Source organism: Lissotriton vulgaris, chromosome 12 (genome assembly GCF_964263255.1).
Source record: "Lissotriton vulgaris chromosome 12, aLisVul1.2, whole genome shotgun sequence".
NCBI classification, from domain to species: Eukaryota; Metazoa; Chordata; class Amphibia; order Caudata; family Salamandridae; genus Lissotriton; species Lissotriton vulgaris.
In genome coordinates this window covers 492,706,728-492,730,404 of record NC_141700.1, presented here as the reverse complement: position 1 = coordinate 492,730,404, position 23,677 = coordinate 492,706,728, and the positions used below count along the sequence as shown (strand labels likewise).

Here is a 23,677-nt window from a genome sequence, read left to right as displayed (position 1 = left end):
AAAAACACCGTTACATAGACCAGACTACAACTAAAATATCAGCTGTTTCCAACACCACTCATAATGTGTGCCTCTATTAGGACAGCGCAGTACGAAACGCAAAAAAGTCACTGGCGAGCTCACAAGCAGTGTGACAGTATTTTAGAAAAATTGTAGCAGAGCCCGGATGTCTTTCAGTGGATTGGCAAGAGGTGACATTGAGTAATAAGAGCCCAACAGTCCATTGCAATATATCATGTCCAGCAACCACCTTTTAACCATAGGTGAACGACTCCTGCCAGTAGGAGCACCACCGATGCCCTTAGGAAGTTTAAATGTATAGCACCATGGGAGGAGCTTAATAGGTTTCGCCTGCACAGCGCTTGCACTGTGCTAATGAAATCTCTTGTATTTACTATATCTTAAAAGGGGGCTCTTATCATTTCCCATAGCCAAATTATGGTGTTCATTCGTTTTTGTGTGGAACTTTTTTTTTTTACTTCCCCTGGCTGCACACATTTATGATACTTCTACTAAAGCTGTTCAAACTGTTTGAGCCCCATTTACTGTCAAGATCAGATCTCTTCCCACAGAAAAGGCAGACAGATTCTCACACAGTATGCTGGGAGGCTTGCTTCTTAGGTTTTGCCTGCACAGTGCTTCCACTGGGCTTGAGAAATCTATTGTTTTTAATATAAACATAAAAGGGACATATATTCCTCTCTTTCCTGGTTTCTTATTGCTTCCTGTGTGTGCCAATTACCTTTCCTTCATTTTTATTGGCTGTTGCATATTTTCCTGTATTTACCAATGTTTGTCATCTGTTTCTCTCATCAATTTCCTGCCGCTGAAATACTGGTAATATTCGCTTTGATGGAACTATAGTTTCATAAGGTTTTGCCTTTTACTCTTGCAGCATATTTATATAACAAGTTATCACACGGAGAGATAAAGTGATTTGTGATTTGCATAAAATCACAGGATGGTGCAGGGCGCCGCCGAGACTCGAACCGGTAACCCTAACTCTCGAGTCAGCAGCTCTAGCTGCTATGCCACATCCTCTCCACTACTGTGTAATCTGTCAGGGAGCTCTTTCCTTCTCCCGGACAATGATTGATTAAAACAAATCTTTATTCATTACAAAGGCGAAACCGATGCATTACCAATGCTTGTTTTTATTTAGTTGTAAAGGAGATGCTTTAGCCTTCGAACATTTGTGGCATTTCCTATTCATGCCTCAGTACCTTTCTTTGCACTTTGTAGGCATTATCGGATAGATTTTTTCAACTTAAACTATTTGGTCATTGCAATCAAATTCTAAATGTTATAATAAACATTGAGCTTTAACAATACAGACAATATACAAGAACTAGGCAATATTTTCCTACTAAACAGACAGCCACCATTACAGTTACCTTGGAGAAAACAGAGTCATGATTTGAATGGTGCAGCAGTTGCAGTGGCACTGGGCCCAAAAATTGTCATAATTGCAGTTACCTTGAAAGGTTGTCAGAAATCCTCTAAACACCTAATATTGTTATTTTGTACTACTATACAGGCAGTCACAATTGCAGTTACCTTTCAGTGAAAAGGGGCTTGATTTAAATGGTGTAGCAGGTACAGTGGCACTGGGGCCAAAAGTTCTCATAACACCACTAAACACCAAATATTGCAGTATTTTACTACTACCCAGGCAGACACAAGTGCAGTTATCTTGCAGGCAACACAGACCTAATTTGAATAGTGCAGCAGGAGCAGTGGCACCAGACCCACAAGTTATCAGAAACAAGCCGAATTGGTATTATGGACTAAGGGCGCACAGCTATGAGTATGGCTAATGTAAGATTTCAAGATGTATTAGGCGACTGCTACTAGGCTGGAAGGAAGGTTACCAGACTTCCTTAATAGTCCTGGACTAGTCCAAGATAAAAATGAATTTCTATTCCTGCCGAGCAATATAACTCCAAGTTATATTAAAAAACAAGAGATGTGTTATTAATCAAAGTTAAATAACAAGTTTGACGACAAAGTCCAAATTCACATCAGATAAACATTCAGACACCCGAATCTTGGAGTACATCAATCCGTGTTTAGATGCCAAATTTCAAGGGTCAATCCTGTTTCTCAAGTCTTTTTATTCATTCAGAAGTATATTCTCAATTTCGAAGTTCATTCCAAAATCAGATTCCAAGTTTCACAAAAACGTCCACTGCAGCCTGGATTCGGGTGTCTGAATGTTTATCTGATGTGAATTTGGACTTTGTCGTCAAACTTGTTATTTAACTTTGATTAATAACACATCTCTTGTTTTTGAATATAACTTGGAGTTAGATTGCTCGGCAGGAATAGAAATCCACAAGTTATCAGAACTCCTCCAAACACCTTGGGGCTTTTTTACAAGCCCCTTGTGCCACTGGGCCGCTGGCACAACCTCCTGCCACATATTTACAAGGATACATTAAGCCACCCTGCTTCCTTGTAAATATGGTCCCTTCTCACGCAACACTTTGTGTGAAAGGGGAGTGACATGGGTGTTGCTGTGGGTGTTCCCATACAACACCAAGGTATTCTGCAGCATTTCCAGATTCACGAGAATTTGTCAATCTGGAAATGCGTCAGAATGCTACGCAACCACAGGGAAGGCGTAGCTAGGAGATATGTTTAATTGTATCCTCGATTTTTCTTATTTCCAGGGGTGCTGTAATATGCAGCACACATAGGAAGAGTAAATCACCTCTTTTAATTGTTTTTGTTATTGTTTTTGTGCCGAAAGGTACTGAGGTTCCGGGACGATTTGAACCCGTGTTTTCAAGTTTGTCGGAAATACATAATATTGGTATCAGCGAACCGCAAATGATCCATTTAGTATATCCTGGTGTTTTCGCTACGCAACGAGCAAGAGCACTCCTTTTATAAACACATTTCTGATCTACCCACGGCATCCATCTTAGATCATGGCCGCCATTTTGTGTTTCTTGCCCTCACATACGCAATAACCTCTGATCACTTCCCCTTCCTGCACAGCAACAATCTCCCCACAACACAGGCACCCTTGCACCATAGCGCAAGGAACCTGCATGGTACATGGCCGCTGATGGTGCGTCAGCGCTGGGGAGCGCACAGGGATGCGTCATATTGTTGTAAATATGACCTATCCCTGTGTTTTGAATGTACTGCAGCATGGCGCAGCCAAAGGGCTTGTGGTGTTGTTAATGTTAATATATATTTATAAAGCACCAAATCACCAACGCTCTCTAAGCGCTAACACATTGACCCAGAACCCAAACACCCCCTACTGCCAAACGATCAGACAAAGGTGGGGAAGGTTATCCAAATGCCTCAATAAACAGAATGGTCTTCAGCTCCCTCCTGAAAGGAAGTAGCGTTGATTCTCCATGTAGGCTCTCCGGTAGCTTATTCCAGAGCTGGGAAATTACTATGGAGTAAGACCGCCCTCCCAGCGTAGTTCTATTAAAGCGCGGACAAGTCAGCAAATTTCTCCCGGATGAGCGGAGACACCGACTAGGAGTGTACGGCTTCAGTCGATCTTTTATATAGCTGGGAGCTGCTCCGTACTGAGCTTTGTGTGCAATACACAGGCCCTTTAACCTGACCCTCTGCTTAATTGGGAGCCAATGTAGTTGTTGTAGCAGGGGTGAGGCGCTAGTTTTACTTGGCATCTTAAAAATCAGTCTTGCCACATCATTTAGTGTCACCTGGAGTTTCCCCAGGAGTTTCTCTGGGAGTCCAATGTAGACTGAGTTGTAATAATCCAGACGTGATAGAATTAATGCGGACACAATGGTACGCATGGTGGAAACTGACAGCAGGGGAACCAATTTCCTTAGTTGTCTCAGCAGATTCGCCCAGCTCCCTACAAATGCTGCTTCCTGATAATTCATTGTTAGCTTGGTATCTAACCGATGCCCAGGCTCTTCACAACTAGCACTGGTATCGGAGTGGTGCCACGCTCTTGTGGCCAGAAAAGGCTGGATAATGGGTTAGCCCCTGCGCTGTGGCACTTTCTTGAGGCCCCTAATATTGCAATTTTAAGCAGGCAGTCACAAATACAGTTATCTAGCAAGTGTCATGATTTCAATAGTGCAGCAGGTGAAGTGGCACCGGGAGCAGGGACCAAAGTTGTCATAACTCCACTAAACACTAAATATTAATATATTTTACAACTATACAGGCAGTCACAAGTGCAGTTATCTTTGAGGCACTAAGGTCATGATTTGAATGGTGCAGCCGGTGCAGTAGCACTAGGAAAAAAAAGTTCTAGGCACGCCACTAAACACCTAACATTGCTATATTTTACTACTAAACAGGCAGTCACAAGTGCAGCTACCTTGCAGGCAACAGGGTCATGATTTGAATGGTGCAGCAGGTGCAGGGGCACCAGAGCCAAAAGCTGTCAAGACTCCTGTAAACACCAGATCTTGCTATATTTTACGACTAAACAGCCAGTCAAAATGCAGTTATCTTGCAGGCACTAGGGGCATGATTTGAATGGTGCAGGAGATGCAGTGGCTCTAGGTCAAAAAGTTGTCAGAACTCCTTTCGAGTTACTGAGATGTATGTCATTCAGACTTCCTTGTTTCATGATTTTGTTTTGATGGGAACTTACAAAAAAGAGATTGGGGCTATCAGTGGACATCTATAGGTAAGAGAACAGCAAGGCTAGGGCCCATGCGTAGCACTGTAATGAATGAAGGGTCGCGGATGTGTAGTGCAGTGATGGTACCTTGAATCTGTCACGATTTCTCATTTTAACTCATTACTGTAAGAGAGTGGAAGCCCTAGGCCATGATGCTCTTTTACCTACAGATGTATTGTACCCACCAAAACTAAATCGTGAAACATAGGAAGTCTGTGTAACATGGATCTCAGCAACTCGAATGTGAGTCCCCTAGCAAAAAAGCTCCTCCCATGGTGCTGCTGGGCTATACGTTTAAACTTCCTAAGGGCATCCAGCACCTGGCATCGCGGCGCTCCTACGGGCAGGAGTCGTTCACCTGTGGTTAAAGGGTGGTTGCTCCAGTGGACAGTTGGGCTCTTATTACAGTTCTACGCATGGGCAGTGGGAGGGAAAGGGACATATATCTAGAAGGACAAAAGAAGCAGAAGACGAGCTCTCAAGTGACGCCATTTTACTTTGTGCTTTTAGTGCTTTTATTATGGCACTAGCATACTTATAAGCATTGTTTGAGGAAAAAGAGGTTGAGTTTTTAAGTTTGAGAACCACTAATAAGTATAATGATGACAGAACTGGACATTACATCTCATGATCTTTGGCAAGATGATGACATCACAGGATTCAACGTTATGTGTTGAGTGACCCACATCGGAGAAAAGTGCCACAGGACTTCTGACCTAATGTCATCAGGAGAATTGAATGTTCTGCACCATTATGTAAGGGTGACTGCTTTGGCGCTAGGAAGCCAAAAGGGCACCAGCGCTGGGGAAAAGGCAGGAATGCGCCGTATTTACTTAAATAACACGCATTTCTGCGCTTTCTCTGCCATGCTGACCCTTGATTTTTCCAACATGGATAGTGTGACTTCTAGAGGCACAAAATGACTCAAAACCTGCAAGAAGACGATGCATTGCTGGTTCTGTTTGGGTTAGTAGTACCACGTCGTACGCAAAGAGCAGTATTGGCTCTTTGTTTATTTTTGTTATGTCTAGATCAAGGTTCGTTAACGCTTTTACAACATCATTTATATAGCAGTTAAATAAAGTTGGTGCTAACCTGCAACCTTGCTTAATGCCCTGTTCTATTGGGATCTCTGCAGTGAATTCACCCATTGTGCTGTATTTTTCCTGAGTGGTAATCTCAAAATGTATTATAACTAGCAGATCAAGGGGCATGTTATCAAGGACGGTGTTAAAATTATTGCTGGTTTAGCGGCAGAAAACTGCTCCTAAAGCGGCGATAATGGGCTTGATAATATGCCCTGGAGAATTCCAATAGAAACCCATGTTCACACTAGAACACGGACTTCTATTGGAATTTCCACGGGCATATTATCAAGCCCATTATCGCCGCTTTAGCGACAGTTCCTGCCGCTGAAGCAGCAATAATTTTTAACACCGTTCTTGATAATATGCCCCTTAGTGACTTATGGGGGACACCCTGTTGCTTTAGAATTTGCCATACAATGGAATAGTTAACGCTGTCAAATGCCATTTGAAGATCAATAAATACCAAGTATAAGGAAGATTTTAAATGGGAAATGGATTTTGAGCAAATGAGATTTCATCTCATTATTTGGTCCACTGTGCTCTGGCTCATCCTGAAGCCTGCTTGATATGGAAGTAGTAGATCTTTTTCAGTCAACCACTGGTCTAGGAGAGATATCAACAATTTTCCAAAGATTTTTCTGACTCCATCAAGCAGTGAGATTGCCTAATAGTTTTCCAGTTGTCTCTCGGCCCCTTGTCATATAATGGGACAATTGCTGATTTTTTTTCCAAGAAGATGTAATGTCTTCATGAAGCCAGATGTTTTTAAATCACCTAGTCAGTGCAGTTGACCATAAATGTAAGTGGTTTTCAGAAAACATCTGTTAGGAATTTTTCTGGGCCAGCTGCTTTACGCAGTTTTTGGGCTCGAATCGCTTGAACAACTTAATATTTAGTGGATTCGTTGATTTGCCTTGGGTTTAAATAATATAAAGGAGCGCCTGTTGGATCATCTGACAGAATGCAGAAATTTGGCAAATTAACCAGGGTTCTTAAGCGGGCTGTATTTTGATGTACGAGTTTCCAATTCACGCTCATATGTACACTCCTATTTGCCTTTGAATCAAAATATCTGAAAATGTTTTTCAATTCCTTTGATACATTTCAAAGGGATATTGACCTTTAGGTGATCCTGGTTTTGAATGACTTGACCATTGGTTATTAATAGGAGTTTTACACCTGTGTTCGGATAAAGGATTGCATAATGGTTGAACCCGGTTTGTGGGCTTATGTTCAGCTCTAGGTTCCTTGCAGGGTCCTCACTACCAAACAAGTAGTAGCCTACCTCCGAAATCAGTGGGGTCGGCAAATATGCAACGTTGCGCGTAATCCCAGCTGGGATACCCAATTGATACAAATCTGAGAGTATCAATTCTCTACTGGGGATAAATGTATGAAAAGATCCAGGGAACTATCATCTCCTCTAACATATACTCAATGATTTCCAAGCTATCTTGCAAGCAGTAATGCCATTAAACCATGACCAGGGACATTAAAATTCCCCTTGTTCTTTTACTTAATTTCATGCTAACTTAGTAACGTAGCAGACATACCTATGTGAATAATTTGTATGACCTTCTTTAGGGTGGAAGATTTGCAGGGCATAGTTCCTCTGTGTATGTACTCTCAGCTGAGTGCCAGGGAGCCGATGCCCACAGATGGCATTTGACCAAACCCTAGAGTATTTTACACCCAAGCTTAGGGTTTGAGGATCAATCATTCCCATATCGGTGCTGGAGTTGGTGAAATAACTTCCATGTCTGACATAGTTAGGGGCCAGATTTAGCAACACTTTGCAGGGGTGCAAAGTCAACGAAAGCGACACAAACTGGTGCAAAGTGTTGATTTGGGATTTACTATCCAGTGCAAAACTTTTTGCATTACTTTTCATCAAAGGCCGTACCCAGGGGAAGTGCATGGGCATGCCCACTCTGTCACCTTTGGTTTTTGGCACAACACCCTATCTGCTAACGATGGAAATTGGGATTGTGCGCTAAACCGGACTTCTCCTCAGGGCAGACACAAAATTGGAGGAATGCTTTTACTCCTTCAAACTTTTCGGACTTTGCACATGTGCTGTGTACAGCACACATAAAAAGTGTAAATAGTTTTAACGTTATCTAGGCATAGTATTTTCTACTTGAAGGGTCCCTTTCTGTATAAATCCTATGAAAGACTCATAAACACACCTTTGTACTATGGTGCAAAGGTGTGTGCATGGCCCTAGGCAGCCTGTATGTGTGCCAGCGCATGGGAAGAGAGTAGCAGCATCTATCTTAGTACATGTATTGCAGTCTTGCTCTCGTCCAATCATGCAAAGAGCAGGGTAACCTGAAATATCAGCAAATTTGGTCCTTAGAGCCATAAGATACACTTCTTCAGAATTAGTATTCCCCTCATGACTGCTCGTGCCTTTTCATAACCTTTGCAGATTTCATTGTATATTAGGGTGATGCAATAAAAAGAAGGAAAACACTTTTAATCTAAATATTACTATTATTTTTAAAAGGAGAAATGCGACTTTCATCCCAAAATGTAGGCAATGTTTAGCCTGTGGACACTGACGCTTGGAGGATGAGCCGCAGCAAGTTTCGGACCCAATTAAATTTGACCACCATTAGACTGGACCATGTGGTCCTCTTCAACAAGGTCTAAACATTGCCACCACCCATTTCAACCCTTAGTTACAGTATTGACCAGTGCCTAATTTGACCATGGGGTGCAGGAGGAGCTCATTGGCACTCGTTTTGGGGGGACCAGCACATATTATTCCTCAACAAACTATGTTCCAGAGCAAGAAAAAACCAAACAGCAAAGGGGGACAGAAAGAGCAAGAGAAAGATGACAAAATATTGACAAAGGGAGAAAGCAGGGATGAAAAATAACCCGCAAGAGTGAGATAAAGAGGCAAGGAGGGCCCGATTCACAGAACTAACTTAAGACAAAATCCTAAACTTACTACTTTTGGTATTCAAAGAAGTTAGGCTTTTGTCTTAAATTTGTCTTAAGACAGACTTAAGACAAAATCCTAACTTAAGTCTGTTTTAAGTCTGTCTTAAGACAAACTCCTAACTTCTGTGAATACCAAAAGTAGTAAGTTTAGGATTTTGTCTTAAGTTAGTTCTGTGAATCGGGCCCGTAGTGTCTTGTGGCGGATTGAAGCAGCATTAGGTCGAATAAAAACTACGCAGTCTTGGTATTGGGCTCCTCAACCTTTCTAACATCAACGTCGACCTTCTGAACAAAACTTTGGGCCGCTTGACGTATTCATTTACAAATGAAAAGGAAATCCGAATTGAAATCTGCCAAGATGCTACATGTGCCCTACTCATGTCCCTGTTCAATCTAGCAGCACTTTAGGGATGCCTCGAAGAACCAAGAGGCAAAATGAACCGTATCAGGACCATTGCACCCCTGAACCTGGAGGAGTCCCCAAGTTTCCTTTATGCACAAACATGATGTGGTGGAGAAACCCTGAGACTGCGCAGAATGTGGGGGCATTTTTACCATTTTGACTGTTTTTGGGGCATGCATGCACCCTCCATCACAAGGGGAACTCCATAGATCCCCTGGCAGTACCACATCCATGCATGTTTCCTGTGAGACACCCAGAATTTTTATTTTATCTGGGTTACTTGCACACTACATGCAAGGAAAAATACACTCCAGGCCTCATTTATGGCATTCTGCAGTAGGACAGTGCAACAAGGCACCTAGTTGCATTGATCTAGGCCAAAGTGAAAGGGATGGACTGCACTGTATTTAGGCAATACGATCCATTCCTGTCTTTACGCATGGTGCTGGTGCCATTTTGGCAGCCTAGCGCAAAAGTAGGCACCCTTGCGCCATGGTGGAAGCGTGCCTCCATTGCAGGCAGGATTGGTTTTGTGCAGGAAGCGGCTCTATCCTGCAAAAATACAACCCTACAAGGCGTTTTTCTCTGCAGCACACATGGAAAGAGGAACTCCTTACACCTCGACTCGGGAGGCCCCCGAATTTGGAGCTTCCCCTGGTTTACATTGCATTGTAAATCTAGGGCAGCGACAAATTCCATGGGACTTGCAGAGGAAAACCCACCTCAATGACCATGGGACGTCTCCCGGGCGAAGAATAAGACGACGCAGTGATTTGTGCTGCATCACCTTACTCATGATTCATGAGGCCACTCAAAGCCACGCACTGTGGCTTTCCTTGGCTTCATAAATCTTTATGAGAGACCTGTGTCATGCATTTACCTGTTTACGTTGTGCAAAAGTGATGCAGGGCTCTCATAAATAAGCCACTCCCTGACCACAAGGAGAGGAACACAAGGTGCTGACCCAGAGTTCCAGGGTGAAAGCACCTGATGTTGCTCTCCTGGTACTCAGGCGTACCTAGGGTTTTAATGGGAAACATCCTTTACAACGGAACCGTTACAACGCGGTACCGTTACCACGCAGGATTTACAACGATAGTCGTTACAACGACTTTCGCTGGAGGGCGCTCTAGGATAGGGGATAGTTTAATTTACTATCCAACACCTTACCTACTATCCACGGGGACTCGCGTTGGAATAGTAAATTAAACTATTCACTATCCACCGACCCCCAACGCAAGTCGTTGTAACGACTTGCGTTGTTAAACCTGCGTCGTAAAGGTACTTGTTGTAACGGTACGCGTTGTACCGTCATACATCCGGTTTTAATGGCCTCTCAGTCTGTCTCTAACTAAGCACCTCTATTACATATCCCACCATCTTGTCTTGCTATCTGGCCATGCGAGAATTGGTTAGTGAGTACCTCCTCCACATTTCCAATGGCACAAGTTTGTCAGGCCCCTGATTGGCCGTGGATCACACCGCCTAATTCATGCAAACTATGCCTCTAAATGCTGCCTTTGGTGGCACGTGATGGGAACTTACCAGAAGGAGGCCACAGCTTTTCTCTGCCGAATCCTAAATGAGCGAGAAACATTATGCCACAGGAATATGGAACTGAGATTTGATATAAAACACTGTATTCCAGATAGAGGTATGCAGTTGGTTATACTGGCTGGCAGGCAGATGGATGGGCATGAGGCGGGGGTAGGTAGTCCTATGGAATCTTACTGAGCATAGGGTCAGATGATTAAATGAGAGGATATATGAGTTAATGGGGCATTTCGAGTTGGGGAATCTGCACATTTCTGAATGACATGGATGGGTCATTTGATTGATGGATCAGTAACTTTGACATGTAAGTAAATACTGAGGGCCTCATTTAGAGATTTTGTGCCGTAGAGCAGGGAAGCGGGCCTTGCTGCTGCGCTGCAAGGCAAAAGAAATAGGCAGGAATGGGCTTTATCTATTAGATACAGTGCATTCCTGTGCTTTTCCCCTACGCTGGCGCACAATGGGCTGCCATGCGCCGACGCAGGCACCTTTGCACCATCGTGCAAGAGTGTCTGTGTTGCGGTGATGACTATTTTTGTGCAGGAAGGGAAACCTTCCTGCGCCAAAACAATCACAAGAGGCTTTTTCCTCTTTCTGTGTGCTGCAGAATGTGTCCCTTAGACATCCCTTGGGGAGGATTAAGTTGTTGGCGCTGCCTCAGACTTACGATTCTCGTAAATCTGGAGAATGATCAAAAAGCAATGGATGTTGATGGGAACGCCCCCAGCAACACCCATGGAAGGCCCCTTTCATGCATGAAAAGGACACATATTTATAGGGCCACGAAAAGCCATGTAACGCTTGTAAAAATGCCAGTGGCACATTGCACCACCTGAACGTCCAAAAAGGGACGTTAAGGGCCTCATAAATGAAACCCTGAGAGTTACCATTCCAAGAGGTGAAAACGACAGACAGAGATGCTGAACAGATACAATGGACAAAGCAGGAGTTGATGGACAGGTGACAAGAGGAGGCTGGGTACACAGACAGCCAGTGAAAGTGCTAGATGTGTTACCATGCAGGAGGAAGCCCCATCAGCTCCGGCGCAGATCATGACGTCGGCGATCTTGTTGCCCCAGTACTGCTTGCACTCAGGGTTGGTCAGGAGTGGCAGGGCTACTTGCTGCAGCTTCTCGGGGGTTTTGCTTGCTGCAAAATAAAAGACAATTACAGCTGCCATTGATCTATAAATACATCCTACGACCCCCAGCAGTTTTAAAGTGCCCAGCACTCCAAAGAAACATGACATGGCTGCTAAATGAAGGCGGGTTTGTTAGGCATGTTCAACGAATGCAGGTCTCTTAAGGCTGCCCATGAAAGAAGCCAAGAGAACTCTTTCTCCAATGAACCACAATGGCTTCCTACCATAGCCAACATTTTTATATCGATCTACAACACACTTTTGCACCGCTGCTGCGTCACATTTTGTTATGCAGTAACGGCGTAAACAATGCACCACATTGTGCCATATTTACAAGGTGGCGCATCTAGGCAGATGCGTGACCTTATAAAGCCCTGCACCACATTATACAACACAGCCTCGTAAGTGTGGCATGGTGAAATGTATTAGATTTATCTGCACTACTTCTAGAACGCCACTGCGTCAAAACCTTACGCCTGCCTCATAGCAGGCATAAGGGTGACGCAGTGCTATGCGTGTGGGCCTGCCTCATGCATTGCTGGAGTTGCGTCTTGCTTGCGACACAACTCCAGCAATGCATAACTTTTGTGTAGACAGACACGTCCGGTTCCTGATGCACCTGTCACTCCTTGCAACATGGAGCACCATACAGTAAATACAGCGCATCCATCGTGTCGCAAGGAGGGCGCAGTGAAAAAGGTCCCATCGCTGTTATCACGCAGCGATGCATCTGTTTTTATAATTAAGCCCCATTGATTCTACAATATCAACTCCTAACATCATCGAGTTCAGGAGATGTGGAGTTACAAGAGTAAGTTTATAATTCTGCATCTTTGATTACCTTGACGATGTTTATAGTCAATACTGTAGAGTGGATGTATATGTAGGTACAAATTCATGAACTCGATATTTTGGCATATCACAAATCTGCCCACTCACAGGTAAGAGTCAAGCAGCAACAATAAACTAGGGGTGTTTGAAATTTGTAGAATAATTGTTTTCCTAATTCCACAAAATTCGGTGAAATTGTGCAAACTAGCACACAGCGCTACATTTTATTAAAAATTGCAAACACACAAGCGCTGTAAACAATATCCACTAGCATTCTGTGTTTTCCCCATGCTCCTATGCCAATGTGTTCTCGTTTACACACACTCGTAATATCATATTTTAAGGTATTTTGTGTAACAAGTATAAAACTATGAGGCATATTATCAAGTCCCTTATCGCCGCGTCATTGGCACTTTTCTGCCGATAACGCGGCGATATTAGCATCGCCCTATTATCAAGGCAGCGTTAAGTCAATTAATGTGGCTTAAAGCCACCTTAATTGACTTAACACTGCCTTGGTAATAGGGCCCTTTCACGATAAACTCCTCGTGAAAGGGGGCGAGCAGTGGGTGTTGCGGTGGGCGTTTCACTGCAACACCCATTCACTTTGACGCTTCCACCTATCATCAAGAGAGGAGATAATAGGTGGCAGCGCCGAATTTAAGAACAGGAAAGACCAGTTCTTAAGGTGGCGAAACGAGGAGAAGTGCTTCATTTCTCCTCTTTTTTGCTTTTTCCATGTGTGCTGCGTTGTGCAGCACACATGGAAAAAGCCAAATGCCAAGGTTTGTTTATGTACAGGAAGGTGTCCCTTCCTGTACATAAACCTCTTTTTAAAAATGCCAATTTGTAACTTACATGTGTGCTGCATGAAGCAGCAACATGTAAGTTACAAAATGGCATTTAAGCATTGTTTATGTGCAGGAAGGAACACCTTCCTGTACATAAACAAACCTTCCCTGCCTGCGCTGGCGTTAAGTTGTAAAACTTATCGCTATCGCAGGGGGAAACGCTAGGCTGCACCAAGCCCCCTTCTCTAGGAGTTGTCTGCACAGTAATGAAACGAGTAGAAGCTGTCAGTAGGCGCTCCACTGTTCTACTCTTCGTGGTGTCAATCAGAAGCCCAGAATGAATAGTTGGTTCGAACTTTATATGTGACTTGTCAGTCACATCAAGACCTCTCAAACATGTTCAACAATCACTGACTTGGTTGGGTGGGTCACTGCCCTGTGTAATAAAGAAGTGAAGGGTCTGCTAAAGGCTGCGCCCTAGCCCTTGAGACCAGAAACCATCCCTTCATACATGAAGTCTGGCGCCAGGTCCACAGGGACAATACTCCACCGTACGTACCGCTGGAATCAGTGAGGCCCCATCCGGTGGTGACACACCTCAAGCCACCGCTGAAGCTGTCAGTTGAGTCCGCCAGGCAAACGGGGGACACTCGGGCAGTCAGCTGGGCGGGAGATGCCAGCTTCAAGAGGGTGATGTCATTCTTGATGGTGAACATGCTGAACTGGGGGTGCTTGAAGACCTAAAACGGAGGAAGAGAGAGGAAACAAAGACGTCACACATACAAAGTACAGAGAGGAGAATTGCGCATGTGGCTCAATGCGCAGTGACCAGCTCTTTCACCCAGGGCTTTAAGTCAGCCGGGTCTTGCCGGTGCTGATCACCGGCAGTTCTAAAACAAGCATTGGAAATGCAATAGGTCTCGCACCATTAGAGTTAGTGCTTTTAGAATTGTTTATGGTTTTTTTTTGTAAATGTTTAGCATTTTTGTTTCCTTTAGCCAATGCTAAAGAATTACAAATAAAAAAAGCCATAAACATTTTTAAAAGCTCTAACTGAAATGGTCTGAGACCTATTGCACTGTGTGAGGGTGAGGGGTTGAGGGTGAGTGAGGGTGAGGGTGAGGGTGGGTGAGGGTGAGTGAGGGTGAGGGGTTGAGGGTGAGTGAGGGTGAGTGAGGGTGAGGGGTTGAGGGTGAGTGAGAGTGAGGGTGAGTGAGGGTGAGTGAGGGTGAGGGTGAGTGAGGGTGAGGGTGAGGGTTTGAGGGTGAGGTGTTGAGGGTGAGTGAGGGTGAGGGCGAGTGAGGTGTTGAGGGTGAGTGAGGGTGAGGGTGAGTTAGGGTGAGGGGTTGAGGGTGAGTGAGGGTGAGGGGGAGTAGTTGAGGCTGAGTGAGGGTGAGTGAGAGTGAGGGTGAGTGAGGGGTTGAGGGTGAAGGTTTGAGGGTGAGGGGTTGAGGGTGAGTGAGGGTGAGTGTGGGTGAGGGTGAGTGAGGGTGAGGGTGAGTGAGGGTGAGTGAGGGTGAGGAGTTGAGGGTGAGTGAGGGTGAGGGTGAGTGAGTGTGAGGGGTTGAGGGTGAGTGAGGGTGAGGGTGAGGGTGAGGCTGAGGTGTTGAGGGTGAGTGAGAGGTTGAGGGTGAAGGTGTGAGGGTGAGGGTGGGGGGTTGAGGGTGAGTGAGGGTGGAGGGTGAGGGGGTGAGGGTGGGGGGTGAGGGTGAGGGGGTGAGGGGTGAGAGTGAGGGGGTGAGGGTGTGGGATGAGAGTGAGGGGGTGAGGGTTAGGGGGTGATTGTTAGGGGGTGTGAGCGTTAGGGGGTGTGAGTGTTAGGCGGTGTGCGGGTTAGGGGGTGTGAGGGTGAGTGTGAGTGAGGGGGTGTGAGGCTTCGGGTGTGTGACGTTGCGTGAGTGTGTGTGAGGGTGAGTGAGTGTGTGTGAGGGTGAGTGAGGGTGTGAGAGGTGTTGTTACGCAGAGGGTGTGTGACGGTGTGTGAGGGTGAGGGTGTGTGAGGGTGAGTGTGAGTCATTGTGAGGTGTTGAGGGTGAGTGAGGGTGAGTGAGTGGTTGAGGGTGAGTGAGGGTGAGGGTGAGTGAGGGTGAGGGTGAGTTAGGGTGAGGCGTTGAGGGTGAGTGAGGGTGTGGTGTTGAGGGTGAGTGAGGATGAGTGAGAGTGAGGGTGAGTGAGGGGTTGAGAGTGAGTGAGGGTGAGGGTGAGTGAGGGGTTGAGTGAGGGTGAGGGTGAGTGAGGGTTGAGGGTGAGGGGTTGAGGGTGAGTGAGGGTGAGGGTGAGTGAGGTGTTGAGGTTGAGTGAGGGTGAGGGTGAGTTAGGGTGAGGGGTTGAGGGTGAGTGAGGGTGAGGGGTTGAGGGTGATTGAGGATGAGTGAGAGTGAGGGTGAGTGAGGGGTTGAGGGTGAGGGGTTGAGGGTGAGTGAGGGTGAGGGGTTGAGGGTGAGTGAGGGTGAGGGTGATCATGACGTGGCACAATCCGCTTTCGTAGAACAGAGGCTTGGCTTGGCTTGGCTGTTTCCAGGCCTCGGGCGAGACATTACAAAGACACAGGTGCAATAGGGTGCGCACTTGGCAAAGGTGAGTGCGTTCCTAGGACACCACGAACTGTGAACACACAAGAAAGGCAGCAGTGTGACGGAAGACTGTTGCACAGAGAGGGCCAGGAGCGGCCCAAGACAAAAAAATTACCAGCGCTTTTCACCCCACATACAAACTACGGATATTTGTCGACAGCACTCAAAATGAGGATCCGAAGTTAAGCAGGACTGACACTTTTCTGCAGTTCTGCAGTTGAACATAATGTGAATGGGAAGCACTGCCATACTTAAATGGAACAGTACTGACACCTTTCAGCGGCGCTGCTGTACTTTCAAGGAAACAGTGAGTCACACCTCAGCAGAGCGGCCACACTAGGAAAGGGCAGTGCTGGCACTATTCTTTGGCAGGGCAGCACTCGTCCTCCCAGGAGCACCCTCTCATCAGTGCAGTGTCTTCTATGGGTGGCTCGCTATATATGCAGATGAGGCAGATGTAACGATCCAAGCTTCTGAAATCATGTAGTAAAGTTCACCTTTACACCACGCCACTCTCTCAAGTCAGCTGGTTCGTTCTTGGCGATCAGTGTCTGGAGGAGGCGTTTCACGGCGCTGTCTAGATTGCCATATTTAGCCGTGGATTTCCTGCACCTATATTTGTAGACCACACTTTATGAATTGTACACGCGAATTACTTGGTTGTACAGTTCACCTGCACTGGCATAGTAATTTAGCCAAACGGTATGATAACAAGCACTTTAACGCTTTTAAGAGGCACAGAAGCAGCACTTTGAAGGGAGCGTGCAGTGAGTACTCGCACCCAGTGCTCCATGTCAGACCGAGGCTGCTGGCTCGGGATGTTCGGTCTGTGCTCTCGGCCTCAGCTCCGTCCGCTGACTCCTGATAGACAAAGTGGCAGGATGACCCACTGGCACCTTATATCCTTGCTAATTTGCTAACTATTTTCAGCACAGCCTGCAGCACTTCCGGGAGAGTGTCACATGCTGTCAAACAAATTGTTGATGCCCAGAGCATCCCAGTGGGTGGCGCTAGCATTCCACGGTGAACATGAAAAGGCCGATGCGTCGCCCTAGGAATGCGTGGATGAATCAATAGCCTTCAAACATACATTATTGGAGGAGGGGGTGGGAGCGAAGACATCCGGCTATAAGCGGCCTTTAGCATCATCTCTTCCCAGGAAGGCGTTTAACATGGTTAGAGCCCTGGCTTTGCTCACGGCCGGAGCCCAGCAATGAATCGGCCATTGTTACTCTGCAAAGTATTCAACGGCCACTAATGCTAAAAGTGCACAAAATGTCACCTTGCCAAAGTGTTCCACGGTTCCTGCTGGAGAGAGTTCAGTGGTCTATACAGGACATTATCCTATGGAGCCAGTGAGATGCTTTTCAACTCCTTGCAGGGAAGCAGCCACTGTTTTCTGTAAAGGGCTAAAACGTTTTAAACCCAAAACGCGTTCGAGACGCATAGAAACAGACTCCGATATTCCATTGTTCCGTGGTACAAAGTATTAGATGATCCAAACTAGAATACAAAGTCCTCTGATGCAAGTCGTTCAAGGGTCTCATACAAGAAAAGATTACAACGGTCCCATCATGGAAGCTTTCCAGGGTCAATGGACGGAGGCTTTCTCTCAATGGAACCCATTGGTAGACATGGCAGGCAGGGGAGGGGGCGGAGCGGGGGTGTGGGAGGAGTGCGGGAACAGACGGCGAGGGGAGGAGAGTAGGAGGAGGAGAGTAGGGGAGGCACGGCCTAGCGGCCGTGCAATCAAGAAGTGAGGGGGCGGGAGAGTAGGCAAGGCAGGCGGCTGGGGGCATGTGCACGCGCTTTTAAGCTCAATGCGCATGCGCATTGAGCTTAAAAGTCACGGGCACTGCAAGGAATCGCCACGATTCCTTGCAAGTTGGACAAAGAGTGGATAAGCCCCCATAGTCTCGCTTGCTCGATGCGCATGCACATCGACAGGTGAGACCTAAAAAAACAGGGGGCATATTATCAAGACAGGCGATACAATTATCGCTGCTTTAGCGGCAGAATACTGCTGCTAAAACGGTGATAATGGGCTTGATAATATGCTCTATGGGATTCCAATTGAAGCCCATGTTAGATGTGAAGGACATCTAACATGAGCTTCAATTGGAATTCCATAGAGCATATTATCAATCCCATTATCGCCGTTTTAGCGGCAGTTTTCTGCCGCTAAAGCGGCGATAATTTTATCGTCAGTCTTGATAATATGCCCCCAGGTGCTGAGACGGAACCCCATCGGGCCCTCTGCTTTTGCGCTCACCCCCAGGGTGAGGAACACATGTTAACACTGCAGCAGTGTCACCCTTCACTGCCTTTGATGTAACTACAAAGAGATACCTTGGGGCATATTAGCAACAAATAGCGATACTTATCGCTAAATGCGCTTAGCGCATTTTTTTTATCGCTGTCTATCGCCAGATATTATTGCAGAGATAACATTCTATTAGCAACGTTTATCTTTAATGCGGTAAAATATCCGGCGATAGCGGCTCAATGCGTGAATATTGCTGGAAATCCAGCGATATTCAGGCATTAACGCTAATGGGGACTTAACCTAAATATCCACCTCCTATTGGATACACAGGTTAAGTCATGGTCTGAGCAGGCGTTAGGTTCTGGCGATAATCGCGCTTAGCGCAACTTTTTTAATCGCACAGCCTGCCTTGCTAAAAGGCGATAGCTGTGCTAGCGACTGCTTTCAGTTGCTAACAGGTTGGGTACGCCCACTTTGCACGTCATTAGCGATAAATATCGCTGACATGCAAAGTCTGCCCCAAATCGGTAGTTATCACCTAAAAGCTGTCGCTAACTGCTGTTAGCGACAGCATGCTAATAGGGCGATGAAATTATCGCCGCTTTAGCAAGAAAAAGCCAGCTAAAGTGGCGATAGTGCCCTTGCTAATATCCCCCCTTGTTCTTTCACAGTCTCGTCATTTCAGAATGGAAGCATTTTCAATGCTATATACAATGAAGCCATAGTTTAAGCAACAAATAACCGTTGAAAAGGAGTAGCCTTGGCTTGTTGTAAGTTTAATGTTACTTGTTGTATCATATATCTGGATGCAATGACAGAAGCAGCAAAATACCAGTCAGGCAGAACACTATGCTAAGCACAGATTTTAGTTTGTGATTTTGAGTCACACCCTTAATTACATAGACCATGCCACTTTTAGAGACCCCCGCCAGTTTTTTCACCCCACTTAAAGGCCTGCTTCTACCTGCCTCAGGGGCAGCAAGTGGAGTTTAGCGAGAGGAGGACCAGGGATCAGCACACCCCTTACCTTGGCAATAGTCATGACCTGTATGTCCTCGCTCGGAGAGGCGTGGTCGAATTCTCCCAGAATCACTCGATGGCTGGTTCCAGAGGACAAGGTGAGTTAGAGATGAGCCACTGGCCAGAGGCAGCATCTAGAGATGTTCTTTACTTCAGTGGCAACAGCTTGTGTATGGTAAATTGTTACCCCGCCCCTGAGTGCCCTACTGTCCTTATTCCTCGGGTCCTGGCCACGCCTCTGCTTTTCTTTAACGCACAGTCCTGAAGCTGAAGCAGTGGTTTAGGAGCAAAAAGATGGTTGTAAAATCAGTGACCCCTGTCCATTGAGTATTGAGTTGGTCTTCTTGCGTGAATTCAGCCACGTCGCGGTGGACCAGGTGGAGGGGTGTGGGGGGGTCATCACTATTAATAGGAGGGAAGGGGCTTTACTGGAGAGCTGTGGGTGTGTAGACAAAATATTGGAGAACAAATATTGAGTGGACAAAATATTTTATCAAGAATATAAAGGACAAAAATATCGCCAAGGTACGTTTCCATAGATAAGCAAAGATTTACTATACATAACTCCACATACATGTACCTTGACGATGTATATATCTCTTCAAGGTACGTAGATGTGGAGTTATGGACAGTAAATCTATACTTACCTATTTGCACTTACCTTCTCAATATTTTTGTCCTCAATATTTTGAACGCAATATTCTGTCACTGCTCTGAGCTGTATAGGTCCAAAACATCCAGGGGCATATTAACAAGCCCCTATCGCCACCAGAACGTCACTTTTAGTGACGTTGTGGTGGCTATAGGGGCTTCACCTTATTTTACAAGGCAGCTTTGTAAATAAGGCCCCCTTTCACTCTATACTTAGCTTGAAAGAGGTGGGCAATGGGTGTTGTGGTTGGCGTTCCACCACAACACCCATTAATTTTGATGCTGCCCCCTATTTACAAGAGTGGCATAAATAGGAGGCAGCTCCAAAATTAAGATCAGGGAAAACCTGGTCTTAACCTGGTGAAATGAGGAGAAGTGCTTTATTTCTCGTTATTTTGCTGTTTCTCTGTGTGCTGCATTGTGCAGAACACATAGAAACAGCAAATCTCCATGAATTCATGTTTAAAAAAATTACTTTTTGCACATAAACAATCCAGAATGGAGATTTCAAATTCCTATGTACAATAAGGGAGACCTTCCTGCACATAAACAATAATTCCCTCAACACAGGGACCTTTGCACTATGGTGCAAGAGTGCCTGTGTGGGTGCTAGGCAGCTGAATGTAGCACCAGCGCAGGGGGAAACAAAGGGGTGCTCTATATTATTGTAAATATGATGCATCCCTGCGTTTCTAAAGTGACGATGCACACTGTTAGCTATTTTGGAGCTAACCCCCTCACCGCCATTTTGTTAAATATGCACCTCGTTCTTATCCAGAATAGGGGACTATAGGTGTTGAGTTGAATTCAATACAATCAAAAACCTTCATGCAGGGCTACAGGAGTTATGGAGCGGGGAGGTCCAAATTATGCGGCAGGTATGACTAAATTATGTGGCAAGAAAGTGCGAATCATGCAGTGTAGTGCCTGCATATTTTTGAAGCAGTGTTCACTACTTTATAATTTTTACACATTAGTACTGCATGGACAAAGGTTTCACCACATTAATATCAGGTTAACATCTAAATACAACAATCTGCATCTGTGCGACAGAAGGGCTTCCCACGCTCAACAACACATGTGGTAGCGTATTTTACTAAGTTTTGATCTGTTTGAGCTGGGAACAAAACTACAATTTTTTATTACATTCTGTAAATTATGCAGTTGGTGATGGATAATGTGACAAGTGCGGCAAATCCATAACTATGCAGAAACTGCCTCAGGATCGTATAAATGCAGTTGGCCTGCTTCTAATGGGAGCTTTACAGACATTCGGAAGAAACCATTTAGCCAAACGTCTGGTGTAATGTCCTGCAGCATACTGCCACTTGTGGTTGGAATTTATCTGAGTTTAACCCGTTCCGCGCTGCACGTATTTTCGCACTGTGCGGACGTTTTATTGAGTGGGCAGAGTTCGTATGGCCGCGGCCGTCCTCCGCACATGCCCACCGTGACGTTGGATGGCTGGGGGCCGTCCGAAGCACACAAGGGGTTAAAAGGATACACACAATTTGCGGGAGCCCCATCGATACAATTCTGAGTGCAACGGACTATGCCAAAGATGTAACGCGAACCTCTGCCGTGTAATGGCAGACGATCAGAAGGGCGGGCGTTGGAGTGTGTAGCAAGTAGGCCATGAGCTCTTTTGAAAGACTGTTGCCTGACTTGATACTAAAAGACAGTCAGAAATAAAAACAAAGTGGGTCTCTCATGCACTTTGGTCACGGTGCCGCTGCACTGTGCCCTGGCTGGTTGACCTTGCAGTGGGCTGCACAGTTATGAACAGTCATTGTAGCTGAGATGGGTGATTTTGAATACACTCTTAGCCACAGTGTCACATCCTATTAAAACACATGGAAGACGTTCAACAATCATCAGGAGACTGATGCTCCCTGGGAGGTGTTGGCCAGTCCTGTGTGTTGGCAGACCCTAGCAAGGCACCCTACGGATATGGGTGCTCCTGAACTTGATCAGTGGGTGAAGGTGGTCAGCTGGTTAGCTGGGGTAAGTGAGTAAACAGCATTCACATAACACAAAGCCTTAGCAGCATCCTTAGGTATGACGTTTGTACACCCTGCTATTAGTCCAGCCAATGTTAGTTTGTGTACTGGGGAGTGAGCGCAGATAGCGTCTAAAAAATTGATGCGACAGAAAAAGGGATTTCTTTTTTCTGTTGCATGCATTTTCAGATGCTTTTTGTCAGTACTCACTTCGTCTGGGTTGCTGAGCTGCTCGCTGACTGATCATTATTATGGTGGCCATTTTGTAACAATAAACGGATGAGTATGTAGTATTCTGTTGAACGATGGCCACAATTTCTACAACCATTGGTGAGCATACAGTAACACTTGGGAGCAAGCAATGGCAAAAACACCTGCAACATGGCAGCAGGAAAGAAAGCAACATTTTTAGGTCTGGCTTGACAGCACAGCTGAAGGTTACCTCATGTTATCAACCAAAAATATCTTTGAGATCTACTGAGAGAAGGGCTTAGACTTTCCCCACATTTTGGCTACCCTGAGTACTTGATTTGATTGGCCAGAAGTTGTGTGCTTCCACTAAAAAGAGTGCTTGTACTGTTAATTGTAATCTCCCAGATTACCACAATAGTCAGGGATTTTTCATGTTGACCACCCATTCAAACAAGCCTTGAGGTTTTTCACTGTGATGATTCTTGTTAGGCCCTATTGAAAGGGGATGTATATTGCCTGGCAAACTGTATTTTTCTACATATTTGTAATTTTATAACTGTACTCATGATGGTTGCTAGTTTATGTGCACTTGGATAGGCCTCTGTTGGTTATGGTGTCACGCCATTGGTAAAGGTTGTAGGCTTTATAGATTCTCTGTGAACAGGTATGCCAGATTCTATCGATTTGGCCATATTCTTGGAAACATGAGAAAGCCAGTAGCTCTGACCTGGGTGGTTCTAGCGGTACAGATATATACAGTGATTATCTTAGCCCACTTTATCTTTGTGGCTGATGGCGTGGTAACTCGCCTACTGTAAGTGTTCAATTTCTTTCAGCAAAAACGAAAAGGTGGGGGGATTCTAAATTGAAATAGGCACTAACAAGAATTGCTGAACTGAATCTAGGGATGTACAGAATTTAGACTAACACACTTTTTCAAAATGTATTAATTTCACATAATCTCAAAAAAACATACGACATATGCAACATTGTGGCTCACAATCAATAAAAAATATATACACACAAACTATTGACAAAACATATAAAAAGTACAAGGTGAAAAAGGTGTCCACAAAAGACGGCGAGCTAGCCCTTATTTGAGGGCACAAAAGAAAACACTGTCTATAGGTACCAGTATCTATTCCTTTTAGACTGTCTAGTGTATTTCTAAAGATAATTTGTGGAAACAAAAATTATGTGGTCTTCGCCCAGTCTGGGTAATTGTCTTTGTCTCATGACTAATAAAGTAATCAATGGTTTTGGTCCTAGATTGTAAGGGCGATGCGTTTCGGCATCAAAATTGTGGCCTCTTCAGAACAAAGCAAGACTAGGATTACCCAAATTGCATGTCTCAACCGATGTTTATGGGGTGCATATGGTCGTAGTATGGATATGCCATCACAAAATATAAGTATATATCAGTACTCCGAAAAGTGGACCAAGAACCTCATGTGGCGAAGGTACAGAGAGAGGCACGGTATAACAGCTGCAGCCATCACAGCACCATGAGTGAGCACAACTGCCACAAGGGACCTGACCGGACAGACCTGGCACCACCGCTGGTAGTTAGAACATAGAT

General features: G+C 45.3%; 1 protein-coding gene across 1 annotated transcript in view; it reads right to left on the bottom strand.

Moving 5' to 3' along the window:
* Positions 1–23,677, bottom strand: part of LOC147677586 (chymotrypsinogen 2-like) — a 39,387-nt gene that overhangs the window by 2,684 nt on the left and 13,026 nt on the right. Inside the window, exons 4-7 of the mRNA XM_086945245.1 lie at positions 20,670–20,675; positions 19,263–19,335; positions 13,956–14,136; positions 11,649–11,782 (exon numbers count right to left, since the gene is read on the bottom strand). Coding sequence (XP_086801371.1) covers positions 11,649–11,782; positions 13,956–14,136; positions 19,263–19,335; positions 20,670–20,675 — 394 coding nt within the window. The remainder of the gene's footprint in view (positions 1–11,648; positions 11,783–13,955; positions 14,137–19,262; positions 19,336–20,669; positions 20,676–23,677) is intronic.